This window comes from Passer domesticus, chromosome 6, assembly GCF_036417665.1.
Source record: "Passer domesticus isolate bPasDom1 chromosome 6, bPasDom1.hap1, whole genome shotgun sequence".
NCBI lineage: Eukaryota > Metazoa > Chordata > Aves > Passeriformes > Passeridae > Passer > Passer domesticus.
The window spans coordinates 38,120,043-38,139,236 of record NC_087479.1 but is presented as its reverse complement, the minus strand read 5'-3'; the positions used below and the strand labels follow the sequence as shown (position 1 = coordinate 38,139,236).

General features: G+C 40.2%; 2 protein-coding genes and 1 long non-coding RNA gene across 4 annotated transcripts in view; 1 reads left to right on the top strand and 2 right to left on the bottom strand.

The window, feature by feature from the left end:
- LOC135303213 (transmembrane protein 263-like) overlaps positions 1-16,707 on the bottom strand; it is a 231,183-nt gene extending 214,476 nt beyond the window's left edge. The window contains exon 1 of the mRNA XM_064424703.1: positions 16,643-16,707. The gene's annotated coding sequence lies outside the window, so the exon portion shown is untranslated. The remainder of the gene's footprint in view (positions 1-16,642) is intronic.
- LOC135303211 (embryonic protein UVS.2-like) lies at positions 2,071-16,744 on the top strand. The gene is made up of 11 exons (XM_064424701.1): positions 2,071-2,312; positions 2,476-2,500; positions 3,404-3,541; positions 4,825-4,942; positions 5,510-5,688; positions 9,275-9,356; positions 10,243-10,370; positions 12,107-12,222; positions 12,626-12,851; positions 13,633-13,751; positions 14,281-16,744. Exons 1-11 carry the CDS (start codon positions 2,244-2,246, stop codon positions 14,509-14,511), a joined length of 1,431 nt encoding a protein of 476 aa, XP_064280771.1. The 5' UTR covers positions 2,071-2,243; the 3' UTR covers positions 14,512-16,744.
- Positions 16,745-17,702: 958 nt separating this feature from the next.
- LOC135303216 (uncharacterized) lies at positions 17,703-19,001 on the bottom strand. 2 transcript variants are annotated; one of them, XR_010364698.1, is made up of 3 exons: positions 18,784-19,001; positions 18,480-18,644; positions 17,703-18,065 (listed from the first exon to the last, which is right to left on the bottom strand). It is a non-coding gene; the product is annotated as an uncharacterized LOC135303216 (long non-coding RNA). The 2 variants fall into 2 exon arrangements; XR_010364699.1 differs by having other exon boundaries at positions 17,703-18,016.
- Between the last annotated feature and the right edge of the window lie 193 nt (positions 19,002-19,194).

Genomic DNA, 19,194 nt, shown 5'->3' with positions numbered 1-19,194 from the left:
TTCACCCTCCTGAATTTTGTTTCCCTTCACAGGAAGGGAACCCTTCATAGGTTCATTCACTCTAATGCTTTAGCCAGGGAAAATGCCTCTGTACTTTCTCATTATGGAAAAAACATGGGACATACTATACTTAATGCTTGTGAGGATACCTGTTACTGATACAGGACTAGGGAAAAAACATCTACTTAAACACCTTCAGGTGTTTGTTTTTTCTAACTTTGTCATTTAATATTTTGCCAAGAGTGATTTGGATTACATGGCAGAAGAAGTGCCCATTCTGTGTCATGGAATAAAGGTGAAACTAAGTAAGCATCCCCAAAAATGTGTTAAACATAATATTAAAATTTATAACAAATAGCAGTGATAAAATATGTGGCAGATCAAGGACAGTGTGGCTAAGAATGAGAACTGTCAAATGCAATGTAATAAAAGGCATATGGGAGAAGTAAAGCAAATTAGAGCTGGGTAGTCAAATTATTTGGATAGATAATGAAACCAAGACCTGAAGAGTATTCTGGTAGAATATCAAAGCAGATAATGTAGACAAGCAGCATCAAAAAGGAAATTTGCATCTATGAGACAGCTCCTGATAATGTGTTATCAGGTGATACAAGACTTTGGTCTATAAATCAGCCTTGAAAAATACCCAGTTGTTTCTGGCAGTCAGGAAAACTAATTAAACCATGGGATAAATCTCTTGATTTGACGGTTTGTGTTTCGGGGTTTTTTTCCCCATGAAATGAATATGCAAAACTGTATGGCAGAACTTCAAAGGGCCCTCCCATCCCTGCTTACTGCACACCTGGGGTGACCCAGCTGCAGGCTCTCCACAGTGATCTGGACTTGTTCTCTTGCTTTTATTGCCTAATAACTTCTGCTGTCTCCTCTGTCATTTTGTGATATGTAGCAGCAGAAATATGCTCCTGTGACTCCTTCTGTCTCTCTTTTAGGCCTGATCTAGAATAGACACAGAGGTTGCTTGGAACTGTACTGGAGGACCTCTGGTTAATGATGTAACAAACTAATGAGGACTTCTAAACTTCATCCTCTGATTAGCCAAACAAAAAAGAGCCCTTTTTATCTGCACCTCATTATTTTTCTACATGGAAATGATAAATGAAAATAAATTGTGGAAGTCACAGAAATGTGGACTGTTTTAGGAAGTTGAGGAGCAAACTATTAGAAGGGTAACATTAAAATATTAGTAGCAAAGCTTTACATAATATCAGTGAAAATTTTCCTAGCAAAGTACTCTTTTTAAAAACAAAGGACCAGCCCATATATCTCTCTGGAAAGGCACTTGCCATCTTGATTTGCTGTGAAGTACACAGGTTCCTCAAAATATTGTCTTTGCAGGAGTCAAAGCTCCTACAGCTTCTCAGTATTTGTGCAGGGATTGAAGCTGGGAGAGGAAAACAGGATTTGCCTGCCTATAGTGATGTTCATGTGGCTTTAGCATGAATATTCTAATTCTTTGCCTTACTCTTACAGTGTGAGGTTTCTAGGATTTGGCCTGCTTTTCTAATCTTGTTTCTATTCATGGACATCAAAGGCAGGAGAGCATCCCAGAAGCTAGGAAGACAAAACTCTGTGACCTGGTGGTTTTATGTGTTTGTAGACTCCAGAAAGACACACAATTTCTGTCCACAATGATTATATTGCAAGACACCATGTTGAAAAAACAATTTCTGTCGACAATCAGATTCATCTCTGACTCCAAGAGATTTTTAGTGCTTCTAGCCAGAAATGCTGGGCTGGGAGCTGTGCACAGAGGGGACAGGCAGATAGATGGGCTGTGCAGAGCAGGCTGTCTCCTGGCAGCAAACTAAGGAGTTACTATTACAGGTAGTCAGTGGGGATGGATCAAAGGGTTCCTTGAGATGGAGTTTGCCTGTAAACAGACTGCAGCCGGATATCCTGTCCCTTGGTCAGCAGTGAGGGGACCTGCAGCAGCTCATGGCTTCTTCTTAGAATTAAAGATGAGTCACTTAAAGGTTACTGAATTTTCTTTCCTATTGCTCCACTTCCTCTGTTTTCTAAAGATAAATAAGAAATGAGAGCCTGGAAATTCTCTTGAGAGGTCCTGCAGCTTGTTTGTTTTGTGGAAATACTTCGTGTTATCTAATTTTGTTACGCTTGTTAACAACAGCAGCAGCTTTCCCATAAAACTTGCCCCAAGTAAACTAACCACAATTTTGAGAACTGAGCTGCAGAGCAGAGAAGTTCATCTTGGAAATTTGAAGATGAAGTACTTTCTTCTGCCAACTCATTTAGCATTTATCTGTAGCTTTGCACTAAGTAAACCTGTCCAGGTGTGTCCCTGCTCTGAGATGTTGAGAATTTACATTGCTGCTGCTGAGTTGCTCTATCTTAAAATTAATTAGAAACTCTTACTGCTGTGAATCTACTTGATAGAAGTTTTCTGCTATGGAGATGAGCATGTACTAAAATATATGTACTTTTTTTTTTCTCCAGATAGCTACAAGAAAGAATGACTTAGGTGAGTTTGATTGTAATTATTATATAAATAACTACAGGTTTTGGTGGAGCTACATCAATATCATGATTTGGTATATTTTTCTCTTTGAAAATGTTTTGGGGTTTTTTTCTACCATCAGTGGAAGGCAATTCACAGAACTCAAATGTGTTTTAAAGTCACATTCATTTTGATTTTTTATGCTGTTGTGATAAAGAAATTATGAAGAATTATTGAACAATTGCTACATGAAATGTTCTTTTCCATATGTAGCTCTAGCAAACCAGAGTATTTTTCACTTTATTTTCTATCTTATGTGATATATGGTACTTTCCTGTCTGCTATACCCAAGACTTCTGTAATTTTTTTGCTTAGTAACAGATAGCTTTTGTCTGTGAGAAATGTATTCCCAGTATTTTAGAGTCAGAATTGAGGAGCACGTCACAATGTCTTATGTTAAATGCACAGTTAACCTGGCCATTAACAGTTTGCATACATTCAGTATGCATGATGAAAATAGTCATTTATTTAATACTAATGTATTATTAATCCTATTTTTACAGAGGTCAGTTATGTTTTTTCTTTAATTCCACAAGTTCTAATGAAGAGGACAATGACTTATAACACTTAGCATTCCCCTCTGAAAGCTCCCAAAGCTTCTTAAGCTAAAGTTTATTTAGTCACAACGTTGATTACAGCTGCACTATGACATTTATATTAATACTAAATTTTTCTACCCAGGAAGCAAGGCAGACCTAATCAGTCTTAGCATACTAATCCTTCCTCACATTATTAGGAAATGAATTTCAGTGAAAGAAATTTCCAAATATGCAAAATCTTGGTTAGTGTGTACTTCTTGTCTCCCTTTCTGCACATGTGTTTGCCTTCTCAGTGCCTTGTATGTTCTTTATTTTCTGCACCTGCCAGGTAGTGAAATAGCTGTGTATGAAGGAGACATCCTCCTGAGAAGAGGGCGACGCAGTGCCATTAACTGTGAGAGCTGTTTGTGGCCCAAGTCACAAGATGGACTGGTCAAGGTTCCAGTTAACATCTCTTCTGATTTCTGTGAGTGTATGCAAACGGATGCTCTAAAGTTAGCTCTAAAGTTCCAGTTCCTAACCCCCTGTTATTTTATGTTTCACTGGCATGCACCAAAAGCAATCTTTGCACAAGTGAGAATTTATTGACACGTCTCTTTTTCTATCCTGTTAGCCCTATGGAAGTTTGGCTAAGACTCCAAACAGATCACACTAAAATATGTGGTTATTTGGGCCAATAGTCAGGTAATTAATTGTAATTTCAAATATTAGCTTGTTCCTGTTAGCTACAATGTACTTTGATATTTAGCAAGTACATTAGAAGAGGCATAATTTGTTCCCATTATGAATGTATTTTTGTCATAATTACCACAAGGAACATGTTTTTTAATGCTATAATTTTCTTTTAAATCTCTCACATAAATATTCCCACACTATAACCCCTGTCGAGACAAAAATGGAGCAAAGATCCTTGGAGATATTTTTCCTTTTTTGATTCCCTCTAGTCAGTCAATAGTTCTGTCCTATGCAAAAGCTGCAGGAGTGAATTCCATACAGACCCTTCTTCAAAGATCTTCCCTTGAGAGAAAACGGCATGGAAGTAAAATACAGCCTGAGCCTGATCCCTGTTCCTCAGGGAAAGGAACTGAGAAAAGCTCAATCTCTGTGTTATCTAGGCTGCTTCTCTGCCCATGTGCCTCCAGAACTGCAGTATACACTTTTATGGATGGGTGAGGGTTATTTCCTCTAACTCTCTCTCTCCAAAGTTTAAATATTAGGAAATTGAGATACACATCAGTTGCAGGTGATTCATAACTGAGGAAGCCAAATTAAGCCAAAATGTTCCAAAGTAGATAAACACTCTGATCTTTATTTGGTACCTGAGCCTTGGCTGTCTCAAGTGATTCAAAGGGGGCTGTGGCAGGCATTTGCTCTTTCTGATAAACAAAATAGGGTTTTGGTGCTTAGCTACAATCAGCTGGCTTATTTGGAATACTCTAATCCAACTATTTGTATCTGAAACTGCCTCATTTCTTCTGTTCTGCCTAATGGAAGGAACAATGCCAATCTTTTGCTTTCCATCAGCTGTCTCCTAAATAATATGTGTATGGGATAACTGTAATTGTTATACTTCCCTAAAAAAGTCCAGTCAGTTTGAAGATCTGTGAATGTTTGGTGCCCTTTTTTTACTATACTTGTATGATAAAGAGCTAATGAGTGCTGTGAAGTTTCAAAGGAATGCACCCCATCAATACACCTTGATTTTTGATTAACCAAGAAAGATTTCTCCTGCCCCCCTTCTCTTTCTAGCAATAACAGAGAGGTCTTGGATTGCTGATGCTTTGCAAGAGATCTCCACGCTGACCTGTGTGCAATTTGTAAATCGCACTACAGAAACAGACTATGTTTATGTTGAACGAGGGCAGAGGTAAGCTCCCTGTCTCCTGAGAGTGGCAGCACTCAAAAGGTCTTTTCGATTTTTTTCTGGTTTGTTTTGGATTTAAGTAATTGTTTTGTTGGTTTGTTTTTTTTTTTTTTTCATGCTAGCAGTAAAGATTTAGAGAGAAAGTACAATTTTTCATTTTTCTTTAGATATATTGGTAGTTACATCAGCTAATAGGCTGCAGGAATAAATGTGTGTGTGGATTTAAAGATAATGGGGTATAAGTCCAAATAAGACATTTTACTTAATTGTTGTAAAAATTTAAATAAGTATAATTGTTTCGGGTTTTGCTTAACACTTTATACTGCTTTGCCTTAGTTTGATATAGCAAATTTACTGGTTTAAAATTTGCCATCCTCAGCACAAAGGCTTTATTTCCCTCCCACCATGTCATTTGGCAGCTTTCAGAAGTCTAGATATCTCATGCCAGTGATTATTGCATGTCCCCTGCTGTGGCTGCATATCTAGAGAATCTTGGTGACATGATCAATACATCTATATATTTGTATTTGCTAAATGTGATCCTTTTGCTTATTGATTGTTTATTCTTAGCTGCTGGTCTTACTTTGGAAAGATTGGAGGACGCCAAGCAGTAGGCCTGGTGAAAAATGGCTGCATGGATAAAGGAGCAATTCAGCATGAAATGAACCACGCACTGGGTTTCATCCATGAACAGGCACGGAGTGATCGGGACAGGTTTGTCAAGATTATGTGGGAACACATAGTGGCAGGTATGTCCACTAAATCTTAAGAGAAAATATATACTTACAGTTAAAGGAGAACATTTCTCCTGTGAACAGCAATGCAAATAAGAACCATGATTAATGCTGGCTGAATTGCAGCAGCAGCAGCACATTCAGTGTGATGGAATTTCTTGTTCAGTGTTTGTACTAAGGGAATTTCTGTGGCTACACTGTGAAAGATGCAGCCTAAAAGTAGCTCTATATTCTTATTTTGATTGTCATCTTGAGCCCAGACCCCAAAATACCAGGATCATCAGGATTACAAAATGTTGTTGCAACGACTTGGCCAGGAGGCAAGACTATGGTATCCTTAACTGAGGGGGGTGAAGTGTGACATTGAAGATCATGCTGGGGAATCACACAACAGTTCTATCACAGGAAAGCCATGGAAATAGGGGGAGGCATCCAGTAGGCATCTTGGCAGTGAGTGAAATGTATCCTAAAATGTATATGAACCAGGGGCTCAATGTGGAGACATTGGAAACACATGCAACCATTAGCATTTCCAAAATTCTGGGACCTGGCTTGATGTGAGAGGAAAGACTGCAATTATTTCCTCCTTGTGGACAGGATCATAGACACATGAAAAGAAGGAGCCATGGGAAGCAATCAGGAGTGGTAATTCTGTAGAGGAAAACTAAGTGGATACTATTAATGGAAAGGAATGCAGAATGAATTGTTTGGGCACGTGCCCATGATCTGTGTGCTGGGAACAGTGCTCATCATATACAAGAGCTCCAGGCTCTGGGGAGGAAAGGGTAGGGAGAATGGCAAGAGGTCCAAGGGAAAGTGAGAAAGTGGCACATAGAAGGAAAATACCAGAAGAAAGTATGCAGGGCGTCACTTGTCTGACAGCTGTTTAGAGAGCTGAGTAACCCATAACAATTATAAAAATACAATAGTCTATTTAGTTAATTATAGAAAATAATAGTAAAATGAGGCCAGACAATTGAATACCAAATTCTATTAAGTCTCTTCAACAAATTAGATACTCAACTACACAATATCATGCACAGCTAAAAATATATCCATCTTTTTCTCCAGATGGAACTTGATTGTTTTTATTGCAAATTCCTAACACACTGCTCTCCAAACTTTCTTCAGCAATTCCCATGACATCCTAAGTAAATTCCATTTGTGTTGTTCTTTATTGAGGTTTCAGCTCCAATGTTAAGGTGTAATTTTGCTGTGAGTTGTTTGCCATTGTACAACAAGGGTGTGCCATGTTTGAAATGTCAGCAAAGGATGTGCTAGGAAAGAGAAGTTGAAATCATGAAGTTATATACACTAAACACACGTAGTCTTACAGTAGTTTTGCAAAGGGAACTCCACAGGTTCAGATGTCACAATTCCTGAAGGATACAGATGTAACCAAGCTGTGATTCAGGCACGGTGTCATGAAATGATAAATGAGGGGGAAGAGGTAAAGAAGACAAGGCTATGCCAAAGGAGATGAGGTATATCATCAGTATTTTGAGTATTTGGCATGGCTGGAGAATGAGATTATTTGTGTAGCAAGGAGTTGGAATGCAGAGTGTGTACTGTAGGGAAAAAATGCAAGGATATGCAGGGAAAAGGATATGGAGAAAGAGTTATGTTCATGAGGACTGTAATGTTACAACTTGCTGCTGTTAATGCTGCTGATGGCAGAGCTCCTGCTGACCTTGGTGGTGCAGAACTAGACCTCAAGACCTTTTCCAGTGTCTCAGCTCTCTCACACAAGCTGTTTTTCTCTTGACAGGACTTTCATATTGTTAATGTTTTCTGGGTTTTGTTTTTATCCAGCAATTTACCTTGGAAGCCATCCTACTTCTTTGTTTTGATAAAATGAAGCCTCATCAGTTGCTGTCCACTTAGTTACTTGAAACTCAGCTTGTTTTTCCTACATTTTTGGGAAAAATATATTCAGAGTCTTCAGCCATAATTTCCTTTTCAGCTTTTCTGAGTCATTGCACTTACATTCTGGCAGAGGTAGATTTTTTTTTTCTTTTATGAGAGTGGAAAAGGTGGGGTAAGTCCCAAAACATGTGCAGGTCTAGACAGCCAGATCTCTTTGGCATGTGATGAGGTAGGTAGTAGTTTGCTGGCAGCACCTCAGTCCAGCTAGGATGCTGTCACTTTTTCTTTATTTAGCAAACTAATTCAGCAAAGCAATTCTGTGCCAAACAGTAGCCATATGCTTCAGTGTTTCACCACGTTTGAACTTGTTCACCACATGTTCTCTGTTCATCACCTCAAAAAAAATTGCACACTTGCTGGCAATTCTTTCTGAAGTTAGTATAGCAGATAAGAAGGACTGAGATTAAAACGGAGTCAGGAAGGCCAATGCTGTTGAGAAACAGTTTAAGCCTTAACTGAGTTTTAGAGCTATGAAAAGCTCCAAATCCATGTTTATCCCCAAATTTCTATTAGTTGGGATTTCAAATCTTTTTGCATCTCTTAGCTGTCAGCCCAGGACCAGTGCTGAAGGACATTACTGGCTGAGATTTGCTCTAGCTGGAAGCCTGCCAGCTGAGTTGTGTAGATGTCAAGGATGTCCAACTCCAAACTCTTGTCCAGATGGTCTGTGGTTTACAAACCACATTTGTAGTTACAATAATGAAGGTACAGAACTGGAAAGGAGTGCTCAGTGGCTAGTGCTTTACTCTTAATGCCAGGCTGGCTGCATTCAGCTGCCTGCTCTGACAGTGCTTGTTTGCCTGTCTCACCATGGAAGAGACCCAGCATGTAATTCATACTCATGATCTCCAGTCAGTGAGAAAAAGAAGTATGAAACTCCCTCCAACTGTGTCTCTCTTTCTTTCCCTCTCCTCTGACTATCCTGGAAGCCTTGAGGAATAGCTTCCATGCCTAACTTGAAGAAATAAAGCTAGGTGACATGAAATTCAGTCTCTGTCCCTGGACCCCAGCCCTGTATCAGTGTAACACCTTATCTCATATTGGCTTTTATGGCTGATGAAAAGTGATGAGATGCTCAGCAGCTGTTCTGACAGAATTTGTTTTTCTGCTTCATGTGAGTCATATCACTTCACTCTAGTCACTGCTGATGGGTTTGAGCAGAGACAAAGCCAGAACATGTCTGGTAGCATGGGCTCTGGGGCAAGTAACAGGGAAAATATGTTCCTTTCTTTTGTGGCACTAGGACTGAGCATGACATCACCCACACATAGCTCCTAATTTTTCATCTAGGTGGTCAGCCAGATTTCCCCCTCAAGGTATGAATACAACTTTTGGGACATAGGTTGGATGCTTACAGTATTCAAGATAATGCACTGAAATGTGTTTGGAGACATCCAATATGAAGATGGACAGAGGAATACTTTTGTTTGAAGAGTAGAATGTATTCATTGATTATATCAAAGCTTATTTGATGAACTTTATATTCTGAAGCATACTAGACTGTAAAAATGGGTTCCCATGGATTTCAAAAATCTCTGGTGGCTCTGATAGGTCCAAGATCTCATTAGAACACATATTAGTGTCCTATGTTACTCTCCAGATTATGACAGCAGGCAGTGCACTATTAGAGCAGTAATAATTGCTCTGACTGAAATGCTGCTTTCCTACCTTACAGGGGAACAAGGGAACTTTGGAAAAATGAATTCCAAAAACCTGGGCCTTCCCTATGACTACTCTTCAGTGATGCACTATGGCGCGTAAGTTGTTTGCAGAAACATCCTTTCCAAGGAGCAGCTTTCAGACCTTCTGTTCTGATCTAGGAAGAAGAAGTTGCTCTGTGCAGGGAGTGACTTTTGCTGTTCATTTGAGTGCATGGACATAATTAAGGGTGAGCATACTTCCTTTGTCAGCAGGATTCCTGGAAAACAAGTTGATATGGATAGCAACAAAACATAGGACGTTTTTCTTCCAATGTACTCTTGCCTCTTGCTAAAGACCTTTGACAGGCCTCTTGCCCAAAGTCTAATTCTACTGAACCACTGATCTAAACCAGTTCTGAAGTTTAAATTATTTTAGTAACATCTAATCACAGACAACAACATTCAAGTGTAGAGGCAAGAAAAATGGAATTTTTTAATTTAATTGAGATGTGGGAACACTGTCTAAGGCTGCATTTTAGTCCATAATGTACAAGCTTGTATCACGTACCTTCTCTTTTATTTCCACAAGCAAGTAATAATTTCTGAACAAAACCATGAAAAAAAAACTGGACTAGGAGAAGGCAGGAAATTGCAGATAGCAATTAGTAACAGAGACAGAACTATTTCTGCTCCTCTGCCTCAGGAACCAAGAAGGTGGGATTCAGTCCATTCTGCTGGACATTACTGAAAGGCCCTTTCACTCAGGACAGAGCAGCTTTTTCTGCTTCCTTGCTTCCACCTGCTGAACATCAAGTATCTGCCATGCTGGTCCTCTTCAGGGAAGGCTACCAGGTCTCTGAGAAGCTTCTTGTCTATTTCCATTAAAATTCTGTTTACATAGTTCATGAGAAATGATAATGCAGTTAGAGAAATGATAATGCAGTTAGAGAAATTCCCTGTCTATGAAAAGCAATCTAGAAATGTGATTTCCTTATTTCTACAGGTATGATTTCTCCAGCACTCCAGGAAAACCAACTATTGTACCAGTTCCTGACCCTTCTATACCTATTGGGCAGAGAGATGGGCTGAGCAACTTGGATGTAGCTAAAATCAACAAGCTCTACAAGTGCAGTAAGTGCTGTAGATAGAAGGCATATGAATGCAGCTGATGTCTGAAGGCACTGACAGACATCCCCCAAAGGAATGTGGCTCACAGTCCCTTCACTACACCTCTCTCACCCTACAAAAGGAAACAGAACTGTCCCTGTGCCAAACTGCTGCCTTCTTGGAAAGGACTTTCCAAGGAAAGGAATTTACTTTCAATTATTCACTCTCATTTTAAGATATCCTCACCTAATCCCTGCTCTTGGAGATAAGCAAAATCCATCAGAGAACTCATGGTTGCTACCCCTGTCAAATTCTCATTTCAGGAAAGCTCTGAAGGTTGCAAAGCATGTAAGCTCTCCTCAGCCAGGAGTATAGCTTAGAGTCATGTGCATCAGTAGTGCCAGCAGATTTGTGATTTCTCTTAATTACAAAATGTCTGCAGGGCTGTAAGCATGGGTGATATTCAGCCTGATCAGAACCCCTTGGAGGAGAAAACCATAGGCATTTTGAATAGATATCTACTTTCTTGCCACATCCATTTCTTAACTCATCCCTGTGGTATCTTAAGGTCTAGCAATACCTAACACTCCTCTGTGAACAGGAACTCTTCAGCCAAGATGCACAAAACAGGTATAACATCATGCTCCTGCACTGCATGGGTTTTGCATTAACTCCCAGAACAAAGGCTAATTGATTTATATGGTGTTTGACTTTTCTGAGATGTTATTCAATTAGTTTCCACCAAAACAGCAAGAAGCATTAACAAGATCTAAATATTAGTGTACTAAATTCTACTCTTGTGTTAGAACTTAGTTAAATAATTAGAATTTAGAAGGAATTAGCGTTCTTTCAGTTGGATTGTTAGGTACAGAAATCATTGCTGAGAGTGGTTCCTCCAAATTCACAACTGCAGATGAGACAACTTTACAATTCATGTGTCTCAAAGATAGTGATAACAAGTATTTAGTGATATTTATTCTTGACAGTTGGGCTGGGAATGAATCACATTTCCGTACCATTACTATGCAATTTCATAATTAGATCTGTATTTTTTGGAAGAAAAGCACTAAATTTAAAAAAGAGAGAAAAACTTGGGGACTAAAAAAAACCAATAAAAAGTCTGGTTGTCTCAAGAAAAGTAGGAAGCAAGAGAAAAATGTCAAAAATTCCTATGAGCAGATGTCATATATTCATATTTTGGAATTTGGGGAGTTACATAAAATGCAAAAAATGAAGATGTGGAAAAACAAAAGACAGATGAGATCAGATGTTGTATACCAGTCACTAGGTCTGTACGCTGACTTTAGTGCTCTCTGTTACCATTTTCCCTCAGTGACTACCTCTCCTTGCTTTGACAAAATCTTGTTTTCAAATTTGATTTTTGCACACACTTATGAATACACACAGTTGCTAACAGAAATTTATGTACTGCAGTCATTGAAAGTACTTCTGTGATTGAAGCTAAGGAAGTCCATGAAAGATCCAGGCCTTTTTTAGTAAACTAATATATTGTGAACAAAGCTCTATTATCTTTTAAAAAAACATTAGTAGCTGAAACAGACAAGTACTTCAACTACCTTTATTTCACTTGCAGGTTTTCAATAATTTTTAGACCAGGAACAGCAATATAAGCAGTAAGCAGTATAATTAACTTATACAAGCTTGACTGCTGCAAATGGTTGGAGAGACTTGTCAGGCATGATGGGAATATTTTTGTGCAGTTTTCATTCTCTTCAATGCTGTTTGGTTCTTCCCTTCAGATTGCTGCAGCTCTGTGTTGCCTAAACCCAAAGGCTCGTTCTCCTCTGCCAATTACCCATCCCCATACCCAAACAATAGCAACTGCCTGTGGCTGATCCGCATCCGCCGAAGTAAGGTAATTTTTATCAGGAAGAAAAAGGTTTGAAGCACAGTACCCAGGCTACACAGCATTATTTCATTACCATGAGTAACCCCTGGGAGTCAGTTCATGCATCAAGGCATTTATTTTGTTATGCAATAAATGAAAGTCTCAACAATTTTCATTAGATCTAAGACTATTAGAGGGATTATTTCACTCAATTTTTATCCAGTTCAGAGAGGATGGCTTTTCAAAGACAAGCAGTAGTGAAACATCAGTCTCTGGGATCTCAGTAATAGCACATCTAGATGAAATTCTGTACTCTTTTTATATAGAAAGTAAAGTTTCAGTAATAAATGGATAGTAAAATGAATATGAAGGTTTAAGACTTTCCCTGTGTATAACATTACACCCAACTTTTGCTTTTTTGTTTCTCCAGATCTTCCTGCAGTTTGAGGCTTTTGATCTCCAACGCTCCTCAGACTGTTCTTCTGACTATATAAAAATTTACAATGGGAACAGCAAGAGCTCCCCTGTCTTGCTGGACAAGTACTGTGGGAAGGGTCCACTGCCCTCCTTAGTGGCATCTGGATCCACAATGCTAATAGAGTTTGCAAGTGATGAGAGCATTACAGCCAGAGGATTCAGAGCCTCCTACAACAGGGGTATGAACACTCCTTTACAAAGCTTGGAGAACAGCATTAGCAGTATTTGTACAGAAGAAATGAAAACTTTTACTGTACACTACAGAGTAGGTCTTTGTCATTCTTCACACTTTCACAGCAATTGGAAATGCAGAAGGCCATAATGTGTCTAAAGGTTCACAGGAAACAGAAAATGGGATGTTAGTTAGTTAGTCTCATATTAGTTATCCTGAGATCCTACTCACATTCTTCTGAGAGCCTCTGTTAGGCTTCTTCATAGCTCCAGAACAAAGTCTTTAAAAAAAACCAATGCAATGACTGAAATTAATAGGAGCAGTGCAGCCATAAGGTGCTCCAAAGTCTTAGAAAAGTGTCATCTTTACTCTTTTTGCTTTATTCAATTGAGTAATTTCTAGAAAGCACTAGATATAACTTGATAATGCAATCTTGAGTACTTGAGCTGATTCTTTTCTGAAGGGCAGTGAGTGCCATCAGAATGCTATGCTAATATGGTAACAGCTGATTGGAAAGTCAGATACAGCTTTAGATGCAGCTGTTCCCTATCCTCAAAGATTATTTATCAGACATGTTTCTAGTTCCTTCAGTACAGCTGCTGATATAAATACTAAGTGAAGAATTGAAGTACTTCAGCAGTAGGTTTTCAGGGTAGCACATTTTTTCTTGGTTTGAAGAAATAATACAGTAGCAAGCTGTATTAAGAAATAATACAGTAGTAAGCAAGCTCATTTCTACTGACAAAATGCTCTTGTTAATATATCTGGTTTTCTCCTTTACTCCTCAGTGAATTGTGGAGCCACTTTCAGAGATTCAAAAGGAGTCATCACCTCTCCAAATTACCCCAATAAATACCCCAAAAACCGTGCATGCTTCTGGGTCATCACTTCTCCAGTAGGATACAAGGTAAGGCACAGATTAATTCATTTGTGGGTTTCATCACTGTTCTCTGATGAAACCTATTTCCCTTGAAGAATAAGAGCTGTTATGTCACTTTTTCACCAGATCCTCAGAGTAAAAATCTGAAAGCACAAATTCATTTCAAGAATTTATGCTGGATCTTGGTATCTGAGGTGCTCAGCAAGGGAAAACCTTTACACAAGGCTTTGTTCAAAATAATCCCTAGGTAAGAGCTCCCACTAGAAAACTGAAACATCACACAGGTGCTGTTTTTATATTTCTCTAGAGGAAAGAATGTGAAGTGTGGAAGATCAATCTTGTCCCTTACTTCTCCTTCCAATCCAAACACTGATGAACTAAGCAAATAATTTGCTATTAATTTGCATTGCCATATGGAATCAGGATGTGGTGCACACACAGAATTAAAAAATGGTGCCTGCACACAAGGAGTTTAGAGTATTTGTTGTTGTCAAAAAATGGGTAAGAGAAAAGGCTGCAAACTGGAAACAAAATGCTTTGGTTGTATTTTCTCCAGATATCTCTCAAAATGTTATCCTTTGAGCTGGAATATAGTGACAGATGTGTCTATGACTACTTGCTCATACATGATGGAAGCCGCCCCATGTCACCTGCAGTTGGCCCTTATTGTGGGACAGAGAAGGTTGCAGACTTTACTTCCACTGGGAACTTTGTGCTGGTTGAATTCCACAGTGATTTAGTGTGGGAGTTGCCTGGATTTGTGATGAGTTATACATTTGCTAGGTAAGTAAAATACAGACGGGGTTTGAAAAACACAGAATGAAAGTAAGAGTCCAGCTAGCCTCAGGTAAAAGTGAAGATGCCACCAATTTCAGAAAAAAAATCTGTATAGCCTGATACCTTTAACAAGCATGAAGTTTGACCTCTTAGTCTTACATCTACAGTGGTGTAATTTCCATGGTGAATCAAGGACAGAAATGTTCCTGCCCATGGGATGCTTCTGCCTGAGACTGTATGCTTTTTGTTATAGTATTCTCATTGCTGGTGTTGCATGGCCAAACACAATAGCAGAGCTGAAACTAAGCAGATTTTCAAGAACTTCTAGTGGTAGAAACTGCCCATAAAAAAATTCAGAACATGACTGTGTAGCAACTTTAACCTGTATTCTGGCAAATGCTATTACCCAACCTAAATGTGCATTCCAGCATGCATACAGAAAAATCTTCAGACACATTTATTTACGTTTTGAAGCCAAGATCACAGTTCATATAGGCACCAGAGCTTAGCCTGTAACATCACTACTTGACACCAAACAAGTGGTGTCATAGTACAGTATGACACACAGTACCTCAACTCAAAATTTGCACTACTCCTCTGTGAGATGGACCAGATCAGGGAACAGTTTTAACTAATGTAAATAAAGTTAAGAGTAGCAGGACCAAGCACTGAGGGAGAGGGAATGGAATGAAGCACCTGCTATTGTCACTTTGCTGTGGCCTGAGTCAGGTATTGCAATTGTCCCTAAGGTGTTACCAAAATACTTTTTAAAAATGAGGCCTGAAAACCTAATGCAAAGACCAGAGAATGTTCTCTCTGGAGAGCATTTTAGGTTTGAAGTACCTTGTCTGTAGAGAGAAGTCCTCCTCCTCTAAAGAGATGGCTGGAGTGGAGACAGAAATCACCACTGTAAACACCTAACACTTTGCCTCAACTTGATGTATTCAGAATTAAATGCTAGTGCCAAACTGGGAGATGCCAAAACATTATGAATAATAAAAGACTTTGCTGAAATTATGTCTCTGTGAAGAAGAGCATGTAGAAATTGCCAATTTGCTTTCCTGGTGCAACTAAGAAAATTTTGAATTATGATGACTTTGTAGCAGTGGGGGGGGGAGGTTTAAGATCTGTAATGTTTTGCTTTCTAAGCACTGGTTAATTTTCACTCACAGAAGAATAGTGATAAGTTAAGTTAATAGTGATAGTTGATAAGTTGTGGACATCAGGGTTTAGAGTTTTCTTGCATCATGGTGGGAAAGTGCATGTACAGCAGGCAACAAAGATTTGTATTTCTTACAAGCTCCAATCTTCTGGCTATAAAAAGCATCCCTTCATTTAATTTGACTCACTATTTAGATTGGCATATTTTTGGAGAAAATAACCATTTCATCAGCATGTCAGAAAATTAAACCCTACTTCTATTTTTAAGCTCAGCTTCAGACTGTAAAAATGCAAATTCTTCTCCTTGAGACTGAGGACTTTGATGGAGGTGCAAAAGTAACAACCCCATGACAACTGTGATTATATAACAAAGTTGAACAGGTCCCTGTTTTAAACAGACAGTGCTGAACAGCTTTGTAACTTGAGTGTGACTTTAGATTCCCTTCCCTTGGTCTGATGTGGAGCTTTACAGACCTGCAATGTTTTAGATGTTCACCCATACCTGGTAAAAGAGCTTGAATAGCATATTCCAAAAGCAATATACCACATACAGGAATATTGGTCTTGCACTTTGTCCCTAGAAATACAGTTTTAAGTAGGACATTGCCCATGCATAAATATACTCATATTCTGAAATATATGAAGGAAGAGTAACCAGCTAGTAGACACAAGGGACAGCATAGTCAAAAGTTTAGGGTTCAAATTCCACAACAGGAGGATTTTCAGAAGTTCTAACTAAAGTTCAGCACTTACTTAACACACTATTGAAATCCAAAATGTAAGGATTTAACCATAAAACACAGAGGTATCTAGCAGTGAGGAATATATGCATTCCAATAGATGTGCATAACTCATGACACAAACAGGTATTACCTTAACTGCACACAAAACCAGATGTTTTTAAAGAGAGACTCACTTCCACAAGCCTCTGTGTGTGTGGAAGAAATAAGAGTGCTTGTGCCCACGTATTCTCTTTTTACCTGCTTTGCAACTGTCCTGGTTCCTGCCTGGGAGGCACATCAGATCCTTTGAGTGCTATGCTTTTGTAGTCTGTAAGAACCAGAACAGAGATCTGTCAATTATTGCTGCAGGAGAAAAACAGCCTGGAATAAAGCATTACAGAAGCACACAAAAACCTACTACTCATAGGTCTATTTTTGTGTTTCATTTAAAATACATTTTCCTTACATAAAAAAATAACTGTGATTGAGATGACACGTGCATGACTACAACCCTGGTTATTGAATCATAGAACAGTTTGGCTTGAAAGGGACACGTAAAGGTCATCTAGTCCAAAGCCCTGCAATAAGCAGTCATCTTCAACTAGACCAAGTTGCTCAGAGCCCCATCCAACCTGACTTTGAATATTTCCAGAGGTGGGGCATCCACCATCTCTCTGGGCAATGTGTTACAGGGTCTCACCACCCACACATAAAAACTTTTTTTCCTTATATCTAGTCTAAATCAACCCTCTTTTAGTTTAAAACCATTGTCCCTTGTCCTATCACAACAGGCCCTGCTAAAACTCTTGTCCCCATGTCATACAAGCCCCCTGTAAGTACTGAAAGGCTGCAATAAGGTCTCCCCAGAGCCTTCTCATCTCTTGACTCAATTCCACCCAACTCCCTCAGTATGTCCTCACAGGAAAGGTGCTGCAGCTCTCTAACCATCTTTGTGACCCTCTTCTGGACGTGCTCCAACAGGTCCTTGTCTTTTCTGTGCTGAGGACTCCAGACCCAGATGCAGCACTCCCGGTGGGAGCTGCCCAGAGCAGAGTAGCTACAGCTCTGTAGGACACAGAACGTACAACTTACTGTGCAACAACTGAGTTTGGCAGCAAGACACACAAACCAAAGCCCATTTAATCTCTCCTGCACTTCAAATAGAAATTGAAAACCTTATAGGCTAAGTCGTCACATAGGATTTTATAATCGAGTTCGCTTTACCATGGGAAACAGCCGCGGGCAAAAAAGAGAAATAATAAAGGGAAGCCGCTGCTGCTCTGCTGCCAAGCGGCCTTCGCCTCAGGAGCCCGAGAGCCGCGGGGGCCGGGCCCCCTCTGGCGGACACCTGCAGGGAACGGGGGCAGGAAGGGGAATGGGAACGGGAACGGGAGCGGGATCGGGAGCGGGAACGGGAGCGTGTAGCGCCGCTTCTCGGTGAGAAGGTGAGAGGGACAGAGCTGTCCTGTGCCGTCCCGCCCGGCGGGCTCCCAGCTCGGCTCCGTCTCCTTCACGGGACCCCGCTCCGCTGCCGGCGCCGCTCCGTGGCGGGGAAGGGGCCCTCGGGTGGCTGCTTGTATTTTCCGTTCAGGAGCTGCACTCCAAATTCCACCTGTCCGTCGGTAGGTTGCACTGTAACATCAAGATTGAAGTCTCCCGGTCCTGTTTTCCCGCTGAGCAGCTCAATGGCAAAGACAATGAAGCCTTTTATTGAGTTTATATTTGCCTCGATTCCCTGCTTTATGCCTACAATACCTGGAATGTCCGGGTGCTGTGTAACACAATTGCTGGACAAGTACAAACTTTAGCTTGCAGTTGACTTTCTAATGTTTTTTAGCATTAAAAAAACTAACCAAACAAAAACCCCAACAAGCAAACAAATGCCAGAAATGAAAGATTGAGAGAGACACCCCCCCCCCTCCATTTTTTCCCTTTAAATTTAGCTTTATTCAGATATTAATGAGTTTTACTTCCTTGAATAAATCAGTGAGTTTCCTAATTTCATTGTGTGGGTCTTTACAACGTGGGGTTATATATTAAACTGGAAAGAATGCACAAGGCACCTGCGAACGCCGCGGTTAGCAGCATGACTCACTTGCACTCCGTGACTCCCTGCAAACACTGCAGGGCACTTCCTCCTGGCGGCAGGCGGATCAGCGCTGGCAAAAGGGTGGGCTGCGGATAACTGGAGTTTTCTGAGACTGTCCTGGTTCCTGCCTGGGAGGCACATCAGAGCCTTTGAGTGCTATGCTTTTGTAGTCTGTAAGAAGCAGAACAGAGATCTGTCAATTATTGCTGCAGGAGAAAAACCAGCCTGGAATAAAGCATTACAGAAGCACACAAAAACCTACTACTCATAGGTCTATTTTTGTGTTTCATTTAAAATACATTTTCCTTACATAAACAAATAACTGTGGTTGAGATGACACTGAACTGCAGTTCAGCTGATTCTTACTATTCTGAACCAGGATCTCACCACAGGTTTAGGACAAAAAAACCCCGCCCAGGGTAGCTTGAGCACAATACTGCCTGCCTTAGAGAATACGCTTTCTTGTTTTATTAACACCCAAGAACAGCTGGTGCCCTCTGGGCCAGGGACCCTCCGGCGGGGGCGGGCAGGGGCACCGGACTGCATGTACCACAATGCATCGCGCGGCGATGGCAGCCGAGCCGGCCGGCCACCGGGATCGTGGGGAACCCTGGGCAGTGTAGTTTACTTGCGGAGAGCTGCCTGGCCTCTGAAGGCCGGGAGGGAGGAGCAAGAGACTACAACTCCCATAGGGCCGTGCGTCGCCAGTTTTGTGTTGGGG